The 20,329-nt window shown below is 45.7% G+C and overlaps 1 protein-coding gene across 2 annotated transcripts in view; it reads right to left on the reverse strand.

Moving 5' to 3' along the window:
- Nucleotides 1-256: 256 nt before the first annotated feature.
- The window catches only part of SLC9A7 (solute carrier family 9 member A7), a 134,149-nt gene continuing 114,076 nt past the window's right edge, over nt 257-20,329 (reverse strand). For both annotated transcript variants that reach the window (XM_043569595.1, XM_043569596.1), the window contains 3 exons: nt 19,595-19,677; nt 9,758-9,863; nt 257-6,174 (listed from right to left, as the gene is read on the reverse strand). In XM_043569595.1, coding sequence (XP_043425530.1) covers nt 5,923-6,174; nt 9,758-9,863; nt 19,595-19,677 — 441 coding nt within the window. In that variant the 3' untranslated portion in view covers nt 257-5,922. The remainder of the gene's footprint in view (nt 6,175-9,757; nt 9,864-19,594; nt 19,678-20,329) is intronic.

Here is a 20,329-nt window from a genome sequence, read left to right on the forward strand (position 1 = left end):
TGGGCTTTATGCACAAATACCTGCTCACTTCTGTCACAGCTACCCAGCTCTGCATGAAAGCACTCACAGACATTGTGCAAATGAAGGCGCCTAGGGCATTCCAATAAAACTTTATTTACAAAAATAGGTGGTGGGCCGGATTGGGTCCAGAGGGGCTGGCTAGCCTTACTTTGTCTTAGAAACACACTGAGAAAAGGATCACACAGCATTCTTCTACTAACTGACGATACTTATAAAATGCAAACACAAGATGAGCTCAGCCAGTTAATCTTTTTATTTTGAGTTTTGTAAAAAAAAAAAAAAAAAAGCTTTGAGAAAAACGTGTTAACTACCGGTCAAAGGCCAGAAGACGTGTGGCTAGATTTACAATACCAACCTAAACATATACACAAAGGCAAACGTTAAGTAAAATGCTAGGGAAAGTTAGCACTTTGGGGGCCTAACCTCGGTTTTCCTTATTGCACATAAAGGTTGCTGACAACTCCAAGTCCTCACCTTTTCACAGTTAAACATACTTTTATTTCATGGAACATGTTTATTTATATAACATACTATACTGTTAATTTTATAAAACCACCGGTTTGCTACTGATGAATGGAAACAGAAGATAACATTCTCCCCAGTTACATTATGGAAGTGCTTTACAAAAAGTGCCCCCACCCCCACCCCCGGACAGTCCTGTCATCCCACGGTAAATCCATCCTATTCTATTTTTAAAAATTGCTTTGCAGCTATTAAATGAATCTTGGTGGCCTTCCCATTCGATCATTTTATTGGACACAGTGAAACTTCCTAAGTAAAAAAATAAAAAGACAACCTAGGAGGAGGTGATCCTGAAGTCACAGGCTTTGAAGCAGTGATTTCAGTGCTGAATTCCGAATCCATAGACTTCTCACCCCTACGACTGGAAATCATTCCTCTGCTTCCCCGAAGCCCACAGTTGGAATCATCGCAACAGAAGTCCACCCCCAAATGTCCAAGGCGTCGGACGGTCACCCAGTAGCACGGGGGTCTCAAATTTTCAGTGCTTTAGACGGCAGATGCGGAGTTCCTCCAACGTATGTACACGCCCAGTCGTTTTCCACTGACCCTGGCAACTGGCAATTCCGTGTAACCTGTTTTAAAAGGTGGCCATCCGAAAGAGAAGACGGCCCCTGCCGGGTGCTCTGATGTGCATTTCGGTGCTCCATGTGGGCCATGGTTATAACCCTGCTTACAAAAATAAAACTAACATCAAAAGCTTTGGTTTTGCTTTTCACAATTGCTGCTAGCACTGGGTGACGAGACGTATTAGTATATATATATATATAAAAAAAAAGCTCTCCTTATGAAAATCGAAAGAGGGAAAAGGCGTTGATTTCTAGGTGTGGTTTTGAAAAAGATTGTCAAAGAGAAGAGCCCTACTTGCTTTTCCTAGTGAGAGACTAGCAGAGCTTTCTAGAGTATGTCTCTGCGTATTGTCCTTATTGGGTTTTAGAAAGGGGAAGGTCTCTTCAGCTACTATGAAAGCACATTCAGATTAGAAAGCTCGTTTCTAACTCTTGGCCACTAGGTTCCTTCGACTGACTGTGTTGGAGCCCACAGCACCGGACATGGGCGGAGCCAGAGTTTCACTTAAAAACCAACGTAAGAGATCAGAAGTCAGCGATACCACTTTCATAGCATGTGACAGACTCGCTCCTACACGAACTCATCTTCAGAATCAACATCAAGAGGCAGGCGTGAAACGTGAAACGTGAAACGTGTCAAGTTCCCCGTTTTTCCAAAGTGGAACGGGAAGTCACATGCTTATTGGATCAGCAAGCTGACCTTCCAGAAGCCCTCGTTCCAGATTCCATCTTACAACAGATGGCACGGTCGGCTTTGTGATGTGCCTCTTAGGACTCACAGTGGGGACCTGAGGTGTCTGAGAGGATGATTCCCCCCCCCACATTGGCCCCGCTACCAGTCTCCCCTAAGGGCATCGGCGGTGTTTCTACCTTTAGAAACCATCCTGTTCGTATTGAATATCTGACATGGTGACATTAACTGCCCCTGTGGACAAAGAAGGGGGAGGGAGAGATGACTGGGGGTGGGAGGATGTCATGAAACAGCCCTCTACTTTGGAAGGAGATCGCCCTAGACTGAAATGTACATGGACAGCTCAGCTAATGCTTTTCACGTTTTCCAGAGAGACCTCATTTGTCAACCAAACCACAGAGGGCATTTTCGGGGCCGGAGAACACAGCCTGAAAGCTCCTTGCAGTCTGCTTGATGAGACATTTGATGTCGCAGTGTGGTTTTCGGCTGCAAGGCGTCAGTGCTGTTTGGCCGCCCCAGGGAGTACCCTGGATGGGCAGAGACCATGTAGTTACGTACGCGCTCTTCCTAGATTGGCTTCCTAGGAGGAAACGCAGCCTCGTTTAAAGTCCAAATTGCCCTTCGGGGGAGACAAAGTTCGGGTCGCCTTGTAGTGCTCGAAAAGAGGATTAAAAGGGACAGCCGGGCTTCATGCCTCCCCTCTGGCAACGCCGGTGCCTCGTGAGCGTGAGCGCGAAGGGGTCACAAGCTTCCACTAACCGCAGGCCCAACCTCTACCCTGAGGTCTCCAGCGTGGATGCAGGCAAGTGGGGGGGGGGGGGCGGGGCAAGCTGAGTGTGGCCAGAAAGAAAGCTGACTTGGCCGCAAAGGGGACCCCGTTTAGTCACACGTTGAGTGGAACAGCCAGCTTCTCCAAAACCTTCCACCTGAGAGTTGGCTACTCGGTTAAGACCGAACCCCTTTTCTTTCCGCAAGCGGGGGCAAAGAGGACAGGTGTTGCATCCCGCCCCCCCACCCCGCCCGAATACATTCCCTCACATCACCCTTCTCTCCCTTTCACGCACTAAGGTTTTCAAATGTGACGCCGTCAGTTGTACTTTAGGGAGAAAGTTCTGGAGTTCTGCCAAGAGCGTCTACACGAAACTCTTTGACGGCCGTCAAGGCTGGGTTACTGGTCAACCCTCAGGGTGGTCCACGTGACTTGCAACTAAAGGAAACTTAATTTGCTAGGCCATCCTTTAAGGTTCCAAATAGGGTCCACTGCAAGGTCTAGGCTACAAGGCTCGCAACTCTGGTTGTGCATTAGAATCCCTGAAGATCCAAAACAAAGCACGGAAGCCAGGCCCCACTCCAAGCCTCCCGAATATGAGTCTCTGAGGATAGGGCCCTTGCACTGATATTTAAAAAAAAAAAAAAAAACTAGCCAGGTAATCCTAATGGGCAGCCATGGTTGAGAACTTGTGTGCTAGAATTATCCAGCTCTGCTGAACTGTCACCCCGCCCGCCCCCAACCTGGAACAAATATGTTTATAAGATGTTAAACGTGTTAAAAAGACGTGAAATTGGATGCACTCAGCCGTTTCAACCTGATTTATGCCAGGCTGGCTGCAGATAGTTGGCCTTGTGTTAGTTGGTTTCTGGGCTTCGTGGCACGCACTTTCCCCCACTCAGCATAGGCATAGTACTTCTAGAAACACGGAAGCGTTTCAATGAATGGACTCATTTCCCAGGACCTCTAGTAAGGTCAGGATTATTCCGCACATCTTGCAAACAGAAATTAGAACCATAGGTCAGTGACTTACTCCTATCCACTGAAGAAACAAATCCAACCAAGTAACTACAACCCTAGCAAAATTTTGGTCTTGGCAAATCTCCACTTGCTTATATTTAAGTAGGTCCAAATAAAAGGTTTGCAGTCAAGACTACAAGACCCTTTTAGGGAAAACACAACAATCTGTGGATCGACGTAGGCCTCGGATGGAGAACTCTGGTTATTTTTCCTCCTTGATTTCTTATTAAGTTGCCGAAAGCTTCCTGGAAAACCATTAATGACAACATAGCCTTGACGTTAATTAAGACGGGGGAGGGGGGGGCCCCTAAACAGCCAGGGTGGCTATTTTCATGAACCATATCAGGGTTTTTCCGGTAGTTTCTCTCCTCCAAAATTAAACAAGTAAGCGACATAAGAGATAAACAAGGCTTTATAAAGACCCAACCAAAGAGCCGGCCAGCCTATCCATCTCTGCAAATACCCAACACACACACAAGCCTCACCTTTATAGGCTTGACTGGTCATTACTGAGAGAACTCCACCGAATAAAACTTCTGCCGGTTCTGGGCGCGGGCACATATGCACATCTCCAGCCTGGCAAGCTGCTCTCTGCACTCTGACACAACACCCACGACACAATGACCTCCCATCCAGGGGGCTCTCTAAAAAAGCGGTTTCTCTGGCTGTGGCTCGTAGGTCTTCTTAAGTCCTTCACTAGCCTAGGTAATTCTGAGCCTCATGGGGTTAGATATGTGGTTTAGCTTGTTTTTCAAGCTTACAAATCCCACGGGTGCCCCTGATAAAGTCAAAATGGACTTTAGGGTAGACAGAAAGGAAAGGGGGGGGGAATAAAAAGCATCTAATTATATCAAACCATATGAAACTGCCATTGGTTTTTTTCTTTTTAATGGTTCAAATATCAGCAATTTCATATGGCTCAACCTAGTAATAATTTTTGCCTGGTTTACACAAACTATCACAAACTATGTTGTCTGCCACAATAAGAAAAATGCCCACATTTTATGAAAGCATTTTTTTTTTTTTAAGAAATCGGGTTTTCAAATAACCTAAATTTCAAACCACGCTCACGCATTCAGCTGGTGCAAGCCTCCCCGGATACCAAGAGGACGACCCTTCTTTACATGGCACTCAACTGTCAAGACATCTGGAGACTTAACCTTACAGTAGACAGAACGTTCCACCGGACTGAATAATGCTTAATTTTCTAGGGACTTGTCTCTAATTTCTCCCGTGGCCGCTGAAATCTCATGCATTCGTTGGCTCAAGGTTTGGAATTCTACTCGGGTCTTTAGAACAGTATCCCGTATTTCGTTTTTGCAGTTAATTTTGTTCGCAGTGTGATTCCCACCCCCGCCCCCCAATACTAGCCTACTGCCTCCTAGGCTTCTTTTTGCTTTCTCGTCCCCAGATAAAACCATCCCAACCAATTTTGGTGTTGTTCCTAAACCCACAGTAGGTATCTCGGCCCTCGGAATCATTTGCCAGGCAGTCGGCTTGTACGGTGGCCCTGAAGAATTGACTGATTTTTCGTCATCAGTTTCTAACCAGTTTCTGCTGTTCCCAGATTAATGTGAAAAACCCAACAGTGTAACACGATTTTTGCCTTTGGTTTTGCTTTTGGTAGCTTCTTCTGGATGGAGGCTTCCAGAGAAGGAATTCTAATTCTTTCCCCATGTCGAAATGTTCACGGATAGATTTCCATTCTTCAGTCTAGAGGAAACCCGGGTTGCAAAGAGTCCAGAAGCCTGACGTGAGGTCGCAGTCCCGCAGCCCTCGGTGCCAGAAGTGCCTGCGGCAATTGCTTCTTCGTGAGTTCCGTCCCATTTACCACCGGCTTCCCGTCATCCTTGGAGGTCCGGTCTCAGCTGCCTTCCTTCTCGATCGTTCTTCTAGCCTGCTCTCCTCCACCTTGCTCTTCCTGCAGCCAGCCAGGCTTGCACTGCTGTGTACGGATCTGAAGCCTCTCCTGGGGGGACTCCAACCCCCCCCCCACCCGCCCCACACCTTGTTCAGATACTGCAGGTGAATGAGTTAGACCATTAAAGCATGCTTTTTGTTTGTTTGTTTAACTCTGAACAGCACACTACTATGTGAAAAAGTGGGAATAGGTCTGCATCTGTCTTGATTTAGAGACACTTTAGCCCCACCATCTTGGGTTAAATTGTAAAGGTTATTAAGATAGCTTCAGACCCCAATAAAACAGAAGCGTTAGTTCCACTCAGTCAGTGCCCCGCCTCAAACAACCCTGGGGCTTGCAGCCGTCCTCACCCTGCCGGTGGGCCGCCCCCGCCCCTCATCGCTGCAGGCTCTGGGGTGGGGGGAGGGGGGAGTCACGCATTGTCCTCCAGGGGGAACACTAGGCGCGTGCCCCGGCTCGAAACCGGCTGGTCTCCCATCCCCAGGGCTCGGTCCAGCACCTCCTCGGAGCTGCTCTTGGTTCTCCGACTGCCCTCGAGGCTCGTGGAGGCTGTGTGGGAGCCTGAGGAGCCGTTTGCAGTCACTGTGCTGTCCCCGTAGGTCAAGGTGAGGTCGCCCTCGGTCAGGATGAAGTCGGAGTCTTCTTCTCTCAGCGGCTCTTGGTTCTGAAAAGACAACGACAAATGGGAGACCGGCATCTTCCGAGGGCTGGGGCCAACCCCCGACCTCAGCTCCTCATCTGAAAACCCCGGGCCCGTGAAACTTGCCTGCCCGGAGCCTCTGGTGTGCATGAAGGTTGCAAACTGTGGCGTGCTATTCAAGGCAAGGTGCTGCTGCCGGAAACCAAGCCTTTGAACCCCAGGAAGCAGTTCTGATTTCAAATGCCTGACAGCTGAGGTTAGTGACACAAGGGGAGAACGGGAGGCCAGCTGGGGCTTTCAGGTTCCCAGCCCACAAGGGAAGGCAGGGCAAGGTCACTGGGTGAACTTACAGATAGATTTCAGGGCCCCCCTTCCCTGGGCAGGAGGCCCCATAAACCACCCTGAACCCACCTGATTTACATCTGAGCCGCTCTTTGTGCCAGTGAGCGATTGAGGGAAGGGGTCAAAGCATAATTACGATATCCTTCCTGTCCCCACAGAAACCCCCCCTGATGGGAAATATCCTGTCCGCACAGAAAACCCCCCTGATGGGAAGCCCGGCGGCACAGATGCCGCGGGGCATCCAGAAGGAGGGTCTGTTTTCTCAAACAATCTGTTCTATGCCTGCCGGGAAGGTCAGGGAAGGGCTCACTTGATCCTTACCCCTCCCTGCCTGTGAAGGGCGGGAACACTCCTGTCACAGAGAAGAAAGCCTGGGCTAAGACAACCTCGGAAATGTGCCCGAGGTTTCCCCAGCTGGTGGGAAGCAGAGTTAGGATTTATGCTGGTCGGACCCAGGTAAAGGATGTGAAAAAATCACCCCATCGGGAGGAGGATGGACAAAAGACGCAGTGAGAGTAAAAAAAAAACCAGGCAAGGCGGAGCAAGGCAGGCGTTCGTTCTAGCCAGAGTGGCAGCCTCCGCAAATGACCACACTGTGGGGGAGAGCTCAGGAAGCAGCCCGGGGTCAGACACAAACCTTTCACCCTCTAATGGGTTTAACCAGCAAAACAAGGGGCGGTTCGCTCCCCTGCCGTCCCCACTGCACACAGGGTCAAACGCTGCGAGCGCCCCTCTTGAATGGCAAACACGTTTTCAAAATGCTCCGGCACACCGCTCTTGCTCTCCTATCTGCCATCCGTTCTTCAAAAGGCACCTGCATCCTCTACGTGTCAGGGTGTCCTCGGGGCAGGACGCGGGAACCTGCCTCCCTGACAGCCTCCTGCTCCCTCCTCCCCTGTCCGCACCAGTCACGCTGCTGCCCAAGGCCACGGGCAGATTCTCCCCAACCATGCCTGAATTCCCATCTAGGTGAGAAACCGGCACAGCACGTGACCGCATCCTCTTGGCACCCTTCCTCGAGATGCTTAAGTCACAGGAGGTGGCCAGAGGAGTACCTATTCAATGCCCCGGCCTAGGAAGGGCTTCTGGGTCTGCCTAGCTCCTTCTCCTGTCCCAGCCTGTCTGGGTACACTCGCTGGTAACAAGCTCGAGCTTGTTTTCTGCGTTGCTTCTCAGTGATGACGGCTGCTCCGCGCTTCACAACATGACTCCACTTAGCCAGTGCTCCCTGGCTTTTTTGGATAGGCAAGCCCGCGCCTCCTCTCGCTTGTGCTGCCTCAAACCCTCGCGGAATGAGGCAGGGCGCACATGTGCAACTAAATAACAATCCTGCACTCAGGCAGAGCGTTCATTCCAAAACTCACTCCAAACTCCCCAGATTCCTACTCTCCACCAGTGTTGAGAAAGGCCTGAAATTCGATCTGTCCTGTGATAGTTTTCTTAACAACAAATGAGATCACGTTCCCTGGTTTAGCGTTAACCGTGTCTCCGTTCGCAGGCGGTGTCTGCAAACGGGGCCACGCCCTCTACAGCAGCGCAGAGGAGGCCCCCAGACACCAGCCCCTGGGTGACCCTCACTGACCCCTGGCAGGGGAAAGCAGGGCTGAAATTCACCGGCAGGAGGAAACAGGACTGGATGTTGACCCGTTCCATTACGAAACTCACAAGCCCGGACAAAGAGTACCCAAGGAAAGGTCATTCCGAAACAAGGACCTAGTAAAACCCAGTGGAGAGGGATTTCCAAGTCAGAGCCTCCAATTCTAGATGACAAGATCAACAAAAGTTTTGTTAAGCTGGAGGCTTGTAATAATTATGTAACGGGCTGTCCACTGAAGGCTGCTAGGAAAATGCTGTGGAATAACCTTGCAAACGCGCGTGATGCAGGAACGTGGGCATTTGAAATAACCAGAAGTCACACTTTCCTGAATGGAAGAACACGGTTTCCTAGGTGCATGCAAACAGTGCATAATGAACATCTTCAAGATCTCCCAAATAAACCGGAAGTCCTAATGCCCTCTAGGTGATGGGTGAGGTCAACAGCCACGAGAGCCGCCCAGCCCAAGACCCTCACCAGGCTCAAAAGCCTGCAGGGAGCCCCTCCACTCTCTCACCTGTGGCTTCCTCAATTAATTTTTCAAAGACCCTTTGCTCCTCCTCTCTCAACAATAGCAACCCTCACCGTGTCTGGAGCAGACTGAGATCCTGGTAGGGACCCCAGCCCAAAGCAGCAGTGGCAGTATGGAGGGATTCTTGCTTATTGCCCAGCTCCAGTGTCTATTTTCCCCTCCATACCATCCGAATGCAACGGTTTCCAAGCCCGCTGCCCTGCCCCGTTACCTGATCAGGACACCTCTCGCTCAGACCTGGGCTTTGCCTTCTGCTTTCTCAACACTAACCAAGTAAATTGCAGGTTATTTACTAATACTCTGAAACCTGCATTAGGGTCACAGCTCTGTCAATTACCAATCCTGGGACCTTGGCAGTTTCTTCCTCTGTAAGATGGTAGTTATCTGCCTATTTACGGTATGGCCGAGAGAGCCATTTGTGAGCTGGAAAGCTCTACATAAATATAAGGAGTTCTTTTCTCCCGGGTATAATGGTTATGTAGGATGGTGGAGGAGAGAGAGGAAGAAGGGCCTTTCCCCTCTCCTCCAGTCCTTCTATGGAGGTAGGTTCTTGCTTTCTCCACAACCCCTCTGCCCAGCAACCCCCGTGAAGAGCTCACGAGTCAGCCCCAAAGCTCAGATGTCCACCGGTGTGGATATTCTTTTTGTACTGTGCTGAGTCTGAATCGGAAAACGGAAAGGACCTAACCATCTCAACATAAAGACACCATTTGCAAAAGGAATCTTCACGTTTGCTAAACACTTTGTGGTTCACCATATGTTTCCATACCTTACTTAGCCTTTAATCTCACAGCCAAGCCCAGGCAACGAGGCCCACTTTACAGACAAGAAAACTAAGGCTGCTAAGAACACTTAGATGGCCTCAGGGCTTGGATTTGAATGTAGCTGTTCTGTTTCCAAATCCAGAATTACTACACCATGGCTGCAGACACCGCAGGGCCCCGCAGCCCAGGTACAAGATTTCTCCATTACTGTGCAAAATACACAAACATATGTTAACTTGGCCATTTCTAATCATCTTATTTAGAAAAGCAAAACTCGTGGGTTTGGAGGCTCGCGTGCAACACGTTTCCTCTTCCTGGGGAAGACAGTACCCTGGCTCCGTGATCAGGAACACAACCCTCACGTGCTGTACTTACGTCGTACACCTGGGGACTGGTCAGACACCGAGCGAGCAGGCCACACCAGGCGGGCAGCGTGGTGGTTAAGGGGGGGCCGGTGTGTGTGAGGATGGGCTTCAAGTAACTTTGAAAAGAGGATTAAGGAAAATGCCTGCAAAGAGAACACACACCCAACGAAACATGTTCAGAAATCCCAGAGTAGGGGCGCCTGAGTGGCTCAGTTGGTTAAGTGTCCAACTTCCGCTCAGGTCACGATCTCATGGTCTGTGAGTTCAAGCCCCGCGTCGGGCTCTGGGCTGACAGCTCAGAACCTGGAGCCTGCTTCGGCCCCAATGGCAACCACCAATCTGTTCGCTGTTACCTGTGAATCTGGGTTTTATTGTTTTGTTTTGGTTTTTAGACTCCACATGTAAGTGAAATCATGTATCGTGGAGCATTTGTCTTTGTCCGATTTATGTCACTTAGCACAATAGCTTCAAGGTCAATCCATGTTGTCGCAAATGGCAAGATTTCATTCTTTTTTTTTTTTTTAATTTTTTTTTCAACGTTTATTTATTTTTGGGACAGAGAGAGACAGAGCATGAACGGGGGAGGGGCAGAGAGAGAGGGAGACACAGAATCGGAAACAGGCTCCAGGCTCCGAGCCATCAGCCCAGAGCCCAACGCGGGGCTCGAACTCACGGACCGCGAGATCGTGACCTGGCTGAAGTCGGACGCTTAACCGACTGCGCCACCCAGGCGCCCCAAGATTTCATTCTTTTTAATGGCTGAGTAGTATTCCACTGCATGTGTGTGTATGTGTGTCTTCCTATTTATTCTTTATTTATTTATTTTTTCTTCCTATTTATTGATGTATAAACTTTAGTCAGACGTTTTTAAACCCCTCCTGTGAAAGACGGTACATTTAATTCATTTATACTCCAGCTTTTCTTTAAAAAAAATTTTTTTTATGTTTATTTATTTTTGAGACAGAGAGAAACAGAGCATGAGCGGGGGAGGGGCAGAGAGCGAGGAAGACACAGAATCCCAGGCAGGCTCCAGGCTCTGAACTGTCAGCACACAGACCGATGCGGAGCTTGAACTCACGAACCGTGAGATCATGACCTGAGCCGAAGTTGGACGCTTAACCGACTGAGCCACCCAGGCGCCCCTATACTCTGGCTTTTCCATTTTTTCCTGATTTTTATTATACTTAACTTTATACTATGGACACGTAACACTTGCATTCTATTCTGTAAGTCAGAAGTAAAGCTTCTGTGCTTTGTCTACGGATTGAGTCTAAATGTTAAAAGCCAGTAACTAGCATTGGTAATATTATTTAACGAATACTATTTGCTAGTAACCCAGCAGAGTGGTTAGAACACTATTAAAGGAAATGTGATACAATGTCATTTAAACTTTGTTCCTGAGAAGAGAACATGAGCTAAATACAGGCTCTTCTTTGAATTTCCTTTTGATCTTGTACATTCTTGTGGGTTATAACGAATCGTTTCTTCTTCAATGTTGTCTCCTTAGCTGGGTCTGATTTTGATTTTGTTTGATCCTTGTGTTGTTGGTGGTTTTCCCCCCCCCTTCTACTAGAGTCTGCACAGTGCCAAACTTTTGTGAATTCCTGGGTGTCTGAAAGCCACCTGTCTTTTTTTTCTAGGCTCAGAGTTTTTTCTTTTCATCCTAGAACTCTGGCAATGCTAGATGGTATTCTAACATTCAAGTTTGCTGATGCCACATTGGGTTCTTCTCTTTATTTTTATTTAATTAATTAATTTTAATGCTTATTTTTGAGAGAGAGAGAGAGAGAGAGAGAGAGAGAGACAGACAAAGTGTGAGTGGGAAAGGGGCAGCGAGAGAGGAAGACACAGAAGCCGAAGCAGGCTCCAGGTTCCGAACTGTTAGCACGGAACCCGACGTGGGGCTTGGACCCACAAACTGTGACATCATGACCTGAACCGAAGTCGGATGCTTAACTGACTGAGCCGCTCAGGTGCCCCTGGTTCGTTCTCTTTAGAGGATGCCAGTTTTTCTCTTTGGAAGCCTTGAAGAGCCCTGCTTTTCCTCCTTAGTTTTGGAATGTTCTTTCATTCTTTCTTTGCTTCTTTTTTTCCTCCATGGTCTCTATCTTCTCCTTTCATATTCTGTTCAAGGACTGTGGACCTTCTGGCTCTAACCTCCCTGTCTTGCAACCCTTTCTTGCACATCTCTGACTTTGGGCTTGAATTCTTACAGATTCTCTTCCGCAACTTCATCTTCCAGATCAACAGTTTGGTCTCCACCATGTAATTAAACTATCCATTACATTTTGGGGTTCATTTCAGAAACTTTAATTTCTAAGAGCTTCTTCTCATCTGAGTGCTTTTTCTTTTTCTTTTTAATTTTTTTAATGTTTATTTTTGAGAGCGAGCGAGCAAGCAAGCGAGGGAGTGGGAGGAGCAGAGAGAGAGAGAGAGAGGAAGACACGGAATCTGAAGCAGGCTCCGGGCTCTGAGCTGTCAGCACAGAGCCCAATGCGGGGCTCGAACCCATGAACCACGAGATCATGACCTGAGCAGAAGTCAGACGCTTAACCTACTGAGCCACTCAGGTGCCCTGAGTGCTTTTCCTAATAACCCGTTCTTACATCGTGACTGGAAAAGCCTCTCAACTCCAAGGCTTTTATTAGAACAATTAAAAAAAAATAGGGGTGCCTGGGTGGCTCAGTTGGTTAAGTGTCTGGCTCTTGATTTGGGCTCAGATCATGATCTCACGGTTGGTGGGTTCAAGCCCTGCTTCGGGCTCTGCGCTGACAGCTCGGAGCCTGCTTGGGATTCTCTCTCTGCCCCTTCCCTGCTTGTGTTCTCTCTCTCTCAAAAATAAATAAACAGACATTTAAAAAATTTAAAAAAGAAAAATTAAAAAATAAGTATCTGGTAGGGTGCCTGGCTGGCTCAGTCGGTAGGGCATGCAACTCTTGATCTCAGGGTCATGAGTTTGAGCCCTGCATTGGGCATAGAGTTTACTTAGTGAAAAAATATACATATGTAAGTACACACACACACACACACGCACACACGCTTGGAATTAATTCCTTTGGCATGCCCCCCTCCCATGTCTTTACTCAGTTTCTCAGTTCATCAAGCAGGTGCAGAAGTCTACCACTCCAAAGTTGGATGGTGGGGAGGTTACTCTAGGGAGAAAAATCTTTGGTGGCCTCAAGATCTGTTTCTCTACCAATCCCTCCCCAGGCAGGAGCTCTCCTTTCTTTAGAGAGCTATGGCCCGAGGAGAAAATTAACAGCTATCAGCCGATCTGCTCACACAGAAAGTACTGGTTGCAGTCGTCACTAAACAACATTCTTTAATAAATCAGCTAGACAAACTGGCTCAAGACTCGAAGACAGATGGAGTCAGAGCAGAGAAAACTACAGCTTTGGTCTTGCAAGCAGTCACGAATATCTCTTCTGTGATTTCCAGGAGCCCCGGGAGAGCTGTATGTGCGCACTGAGCCTCTCATCTTACATCGGAAGGCCATCGATTCCATTTTCAGGCTTGTTCCGGGAAGGAGGTACCACGCTTCCTCTTGCCAGCTTGTGGGGATCATTCCCGCCCAGCTGAATCCTCTTCTGTTGTAGCCAAAGCCAAGCCTTCTCATTTAATCATCTCTGGAGCTATAGAATGAATCGTGGGCATCTTGCTAGTATAATTCCTCAGACGCTTTCCGTTCTTGGTCTCCCACCTCCAAACTAAACAAGTAGAAATCCCAGTCACTAAACTTTACATTCAGAGACTTCAGAGATCACTCCCATTGCCCCGCAAAGAGTCAGTTTCTTCCGCACTCAGCTTCACTGAAGTACGACTGACAAACACTGAATGCATGAAAGGTGTCCAAGATGTTTAGATACGCATATATTGTGAAATGATTGCTACAATCAAGCTAATTAACATATCCATCACTTCACATGTTACCATCTTTCTGGCTATGTGTGGTGCAAACGCTTAAGATCTACCCTCTCAGAAAATGTTAAAATTTCCAGCATACAATACAGTGTTGGTAACACTCAAGTTGTTGCCATATCTTCATTACTGTGAATAATGTTGCTGTGAACATGGGAGTGCGGATTTCTCTTGGAGAAATTTTTTGAGGAACCTCCATACTGTTTTTCCACCGTGGCTGCACCAATTTACATCCCATCGACAGTGTAGAAGGGTCTCCTTTTCTCCACATCCTCCCAACTTGGCTTGTTATTTTTTTCCCATTTTGATAACAGCCATCCTAACAGATGTGAGGAGAGATCTCATTGTGGTTTTGATATGCATTTCCCTGGTGATGAGTGATGTTGAGCAACTTTTCACATATCTGTTGGCCAAGTGTATGTCTTCTTTGGAAAAATGTCTATTCAGGTCCTTTGCCCCTCTTTGAATTGGGGTATTTGGAGTTTGGCTGTTGAGCTATAGGAACTCCTTATATATTTTGAATATTAACCCCTTATCAGATATATGGATTGCAAATATTTTCTTCCATTATACAGGTTGTCTTCTCATACTATTGACGGTTTCCTATGCTGTGCAGAAATCTTCTAGTTTGATGTAGTCCCATTTGTCTATTTTTGCTTCTGCTGTCTACGCTTGTGGAGTAAAGTCCAAAAACGCACTGTCAAGACCAATGTCAAGGAGCTTTCCCCCATGTTTTTTTTTTTTTCTAGGAGTTTTATGGTTCCAGGTCTTGCACTTAAGTCTTTAAACATTTTGAGTTTCTTTTTGTGAGTGGTGCAAGATAAGTTCCAGTTTCATTCCATTGCATGTGGATATCCAGTTTTCCTGACACCATTTACCAAGGAGACTGCCCTTTCCCTATTACATATTCTCAGCGCCTTGGTTGAAGATTAGTTGATCCAATATATGAGGGTACGTTTCTGGGCTCCCTCTTCTGTTCCACTGGTCTGTATATCTGTTTTTATTTTTTAACGTTCATTTATTTTGGAGAGAGAGAGAGTGCGAGTGGGGAGGAGCAGAGAGAGAGGGAGACACAGAATCTAGGCTCCAGGCTCTGAGTTGTCAGTACAGAGCTCGGCATGGGGCTCAAACTCACAGACCAGGAAATCATGACCTGAGCCACAGTTGGATGCTTAACCGACTGAGCCACCCAGGTGCCCCTGTATATCTGTTTTAATGCTAATACCATTTTGATTACAATGCCTTTGTAATATAATTTGAAATCATGAAGTGTGGCACCTCAGCTCGTGTGGCACCTCAGCTCCGTTCATTTTGCCCTAGATTGCGTTAGCTATTCACAGTATTTTGTGGTTCCATACAAAGTTTAGGATTGTTTCTTATTTTCTGTGAAAAAAAAAAACACCATTAGAATTTTGATAGAGATTTCATTGAATCCATAGATTGCTTTGTGTAGTATGGATATGTTAACAATATTAATTCTTCTAATTGATGAACACAGATATCTTTCCATGTATTTGTGTCCTCTTCAATTTCTTTCATCAATGTTTTTCAGTTTTCAGTGTACAGATATTCACCTACCTGGTTAAATTTATTCCTAAGTGGTTTACTGTTTTTGATGGTATCATAAGGAGACTGTTTTCTTACTATCTTTTTTGGATAGCTCATTGTCAGTGTATAGAAATGCAACTTATTAGTTTTAAAACAGTTTTCTGGTGGAGTCTTTAGGGGTTTTTATATATAAGATCATGTGATCTGCAGAGATAATTTTAATTCTTCCCTTCTGATTTGGAGGCCTTTTATTTCTTTTTCTTGCCTAATTGCTCTGGCTAGGACTTCTAATACTGTGTTGAATAGAAGTGGCAAGAGTGGGTGTCCTTGCCTTGTTCTGGATCTTAGAGGAAAAGTTTTCAGCTTTTTGCCCTTGAGTATGATGTTGGCTGTGGGCTTGTCATATAGTGGACTTTATTATGCTGACATACATTCCATCTGTATCTACTTTGTTGAGAGTTTATTTTTTATCATGAAAGGCTGTTGGATTTTGTCAAGAGATGCTTTTTCTGCATCTATTGAGACCATATAATTTTATTTTTTATTTTGTTAATGTGGTGTATGTATCACATTTATCAATTTGCTTATGTTGGACCACCATCCCAGGGATAAATCTCACTTGGTGTATGATCTTTTTAATGTGCCACTGAATTCAGTTTGTTAGTGTTTTTTTAATGTTTATTTATTAGAGAGAGAGAGAGAGCGTGAGTGGGGGTGGGAGAGGGAGGGAGAGAGAGAGGGGAAGGGGGGGAGAGAGAGAGAGACAGAGAGAGAAAGGGAGAGAATATATCTGAACTGTGAGATCATGACCGGAGTGGAAATCAAGAATCTGACACTTAACCCACCAAGCTACCTAGGTGCCCTAGTTTGTTAGTATTTTGTTGGGGATTTTTACATCTATGCTCATCAGGGAGACTGGCCTGTAAATTTCTTTTCTTGTAGTGTCCTTGGGCTTTGATATCAGGGCAATGCTGGCCTCATAAAATGAAGTTGGGAGTGTCCCCAACTTTTCAATTTTTTGGAAGAGTTTGAGAATGTATTAATTTTTTGAACGTTTGGTGGAATTCACCAATGAAGCCAACTTCATTATGGTGACATACATTCCGTCTATATCGAATTTGTTGAGAGTTCTTTCTTTTATCATGAAAGGAGGTTGGATCTTGGAAGCTTTTATTTGTTGGGGGTTTTTGATTACTGATTCAATCTCCTGCTTGTTACTGGGCTATTCAGATTTTCTATTCCTTCTTCATTCAGTCTTGGTTAAGCTGTAGGTTTCTAGAAATTTATCCATTTTTTTCTACGTTATCCAATTTTTAGTGTATAATTGTTCATAGGAGTCTCTTATGACTCCTTGTATTTATGTGCTATCAGTTGTCATGTTTCCTCTTCCATTTCTGATTTTTATTTATTTATTTTTATTTATTTTTCTCTTAGTCTAACAAAAGGTTTGTTAATTCTGTTTGTCTTTTCAGTAAAATAACTCTTACTTTCATTGATCTTCTCTATTGTTTTTCTAGTCTCTATTTCTGTTCTGACCTTTGTTATTTCCTTCCTTCTGGTAACTTTTGGCTTACTTTCTCCTTCTTTTTCTAGTTCCTTGAGGAGTTAGTTTGTCTAGTTGAGATCTTTTTTTCTCCTTAATGTAGGCATTTATCACTATAAGCTTCCCTCTTACAACTGCTTTCACTGCATCCCATAAGTCATATGTCTGTTAGGTCCGTTTAGTCTACAATGTAGTTCAAGTCCAATGTTTCCGTACTGATTTTATGTCTGAACAATCTACCCGTTGTTGAAAGTGCAGGACTAAACGCCCATAAGAGTCAATTTCTTATCATGTTCGCAGTTTGTCACTCTTCTGTGAACTCTCTCCAATTTTCTCCACATCCTTTCCAAGCCCGGGGAGTAACATGCATTCTGAATCATGATGTAGATAAAGTACATATGGCTTTTTAAAATCCCTGGGTGTTCTATTTCAGTTAATAGCAAACAAGATAATTTGAACCACTGTTTCCACTGAGAGCAACTACAAGAGCTGGGCAAAAGATAAAAACATAAAATAAAACACAACAAAATCGGCTGCTTAATGGCATCAGATAGATGCCATGGCAGTGAAGAGGGCCAGAATCTGGTGGAAGACATCCAAGAGGTGAGCCTGGTACTTGGTGAGCCACATTTCCCCAAAAGGCACCTGAGAAGCTGAGTAGAGCATCTGAGATAGAGTGAATCTGACAAAAACTGGAGTCCTATCCTTCTGAGGAAGACTATGGAAACACCTTAGGCTCTGCATTAGAACCTTTGGGAAAAAAAAGGCCACCAGAAAACAGACTGATCCTCACGGGAATTGATTCCCGGCTTCAAATCACCTTTACTCCTGACTGGGTTACAGTGACCTGGAACTGCTAACGCCCTTGCCTAGCCACTGACCACATGTAAGTTCATCGGCTCTGAAGGATGACAGCCTCCTCAAGAGCATCTCAAATGATCAATGATCTCTACACTTTTTTGTTGCCCATGTCCATCACTCAGTAAAAAAAAAAAAAAAAAAAAATAGATGTGCAGAAGATAAACAATAAAGTTTCTAGAAGATAAGAGAGGAAACTGGTTTCGTGACTTCGGCATAGAGAAAGATTTTCACAACAGGACACAAAAACTACTAACCAGAAAAGATCAATAAATTGGATGAAGGCCTTTTGTTTATCAAAAGATTCTATTTAGAAGTGAAAAGGCAAGTCACAAGGAGCGATTTTTGTATCACATATAATTAGCAAAGTACTCACATCCAGAATACCTAAGGAATGCTTACAAAATGGTAAGGAAAAGGTAGGCAGCCCAAAAGAAAAATGGGCAAGAGACTTGAACAGGTGCTTCATAAAGGAACACACCAAATGGCCAGTAAATATATGGAAAGATGGTCAACCTTATTAGTCATCAGATAAATGCAAATTAAAACTATAATAAAATACCACTATAAACTCAATAGAATTGCTAAAATTACCGAGACTGACAACACCAACAGTCAGTGGGGATGTGGAGCGACTAGAACTCTCATACCCTAGAGGTGAGTGTGTAACGTGGTACTACCATTTTGTAAAACTGTTTGGCACTATCTTTTAAAGTTGAACCAATGCAGGGCGCCTGGGTGGCGCAGTCGGTTAAGCGTCCGACTTCAGCCAGGTCACGATCTCGCGGTCCGTGAGTTCGAGCCCCGCGTCGGGCTGATGGCTCAGAGCCTGGAGCCTGTTTCTGATTCTGTGTCTCCCTCTCTCTCTGTCCCTCCCCCGTTCATGCTCTCTCTCTGTCCCAAAAATAAATAAACGTTGAAAAAAAAAATTTTTAAAGTTGAACCAATGCATGTCCTATTACCCAGCCATTTCACTCCTGGGTATATTCCCAACAAAAAATATATGTATACGTGCACCAGAAGACATGGACAAAAATGCTCATAAACAGTATTCTTTTTTGAGATGGGGGGAGGGGCAGAGGGAGAGGGAGAGGGAGAGAATCCCAAGTAGGTTCCAGGTCAGCCTGACGCGGGGCTCGATCTCATGAACTGTGAGTTCATGACCTGAGCCAGAATCAATAGTCAGACGCTTAGCTGAATGAACCACCCAGGCGCCCCCATAGCTGTATTTTTCATACTAGCTCTAAACTAGAAACAATCTACGTGTTCATCAACCATCAATGGTAAGTAAATGGTGGTATACTCATACAGTGAAATACTATACGGCAATGAAAACAGGTGAACTAGAGCTACACGTGACAACATGGATGAGTCACACAAATGATGTCAAGCGAAATAAACCAGACACTAGGATATATATAGTCTGCAGTCCCATTCATACAGAGTTCAAGAATTTTTTTTATGTTTTCCAAGACTGTATGCGAACTACCTACCCATTAGATCATGATGTCAAGTTAAACTATGAGAATGAACTTTTGGGTTTTTAAGTTTCACCTGAGGGCCAAGCGAATCTCCTAGTGTAGAGTTGGCCATGCAGGTGGCCCATAGAAGTGACCTTCCCCACACGGATAAACTGCTCAGGTTCTACTTTCCTTCCCGACCGCGGCACCTTTCATCGTGTGATTTTAACTAATTCACCGACATAGGCTTATTTCCCTTGGTCATAAGAGCCACCCAAGTCTACCAGGCTGTGGGGTAGCTACCCTAATGACGTACTAATGATTCCTCTTGGCCAGAGAGATGTTTGCCGGGACTACCTATGGTTGAATGATCATTGCCTGTGGCCCAAGAGAGGCATGACTGCACCTTATAGCACGCACACAGCCTTCCTTACTCGTCAGAAGTTGTTCACGGATGACTCAACAAGAGAATTTCATCACCGCTGTTTCACGAGTACAGGGAGGTCACTGAAAAGGATACTTGTGGTCAAAGCTGTACCACAGCCTGAAGAGCCACGCACTCTCCTGCTTCGTCCGGTTCCCTCTGGCAGAATCCGGACCATCCTAGGAACAGACAAGAGGACAGACGCTTAGTTGGAGAAAAGGGAATGAAATGGGGTGTGGGGAGGGGGACGGAAGCTTCTTTTTTAACCGGAAGTTTTAGAGATTTTGAGCTCAGAGTCAAACATCCTATATCACCAAAGTTTTAGATACACTAGGAGGTAATGCCTTTTTTAAAATTTAAATTCAAGTTAGTTAACATATAGTAGAGTATTGGTTTCAGGTAGAATTTAGTGATTCATCACTTACATATAACGCCCAGTACTCATCACGAGTGCCCTCCTTAACGCCCATTGCCCATCTAGCCCATCCTAACCTCTCGCCAAACCCAGTGCGTTACCATCACCTGGAACGCTGCAGCTCTTGTCGAGGAGACTCGGGTAGGTCCCAAGAAGGACCATTAAAATGAGTAAAGCAAAGGAAAGCTTTCTTTCTGAAGACAAACTAACAAAAGGTCTTCAGAGAGCTCTGCCTGCCGTCCACAAGGAAGATAAAGGGACCTTGAATGCAAGAAACTAAGAGATACCTAGTAGCCCTGAAATGTTACGAGTTGTAAGTTCCGAGCAAATATCAGGTACGACTTTGTAACAGGGGTGCCTAACAACTTCTCGTTCTGAGAGATGGTGCCAGAAGCAGGACTAGGTACAGGAAGAAT

Source organism: Prionailurus bengalensis, chromosome X (assembly GCF_016509475.1).
Source record: "Prionailurus bengalensis isolate Pbe53 chromosome X, Fcat_Pben_1.1_paternal_pri, whole genome shotgun sequence".
NCBI lineage: Eukaryota > Metazoa > Chordata > Mammalia > Carnivora > Felidae > Prionailurus > Prionailurus bengalensis.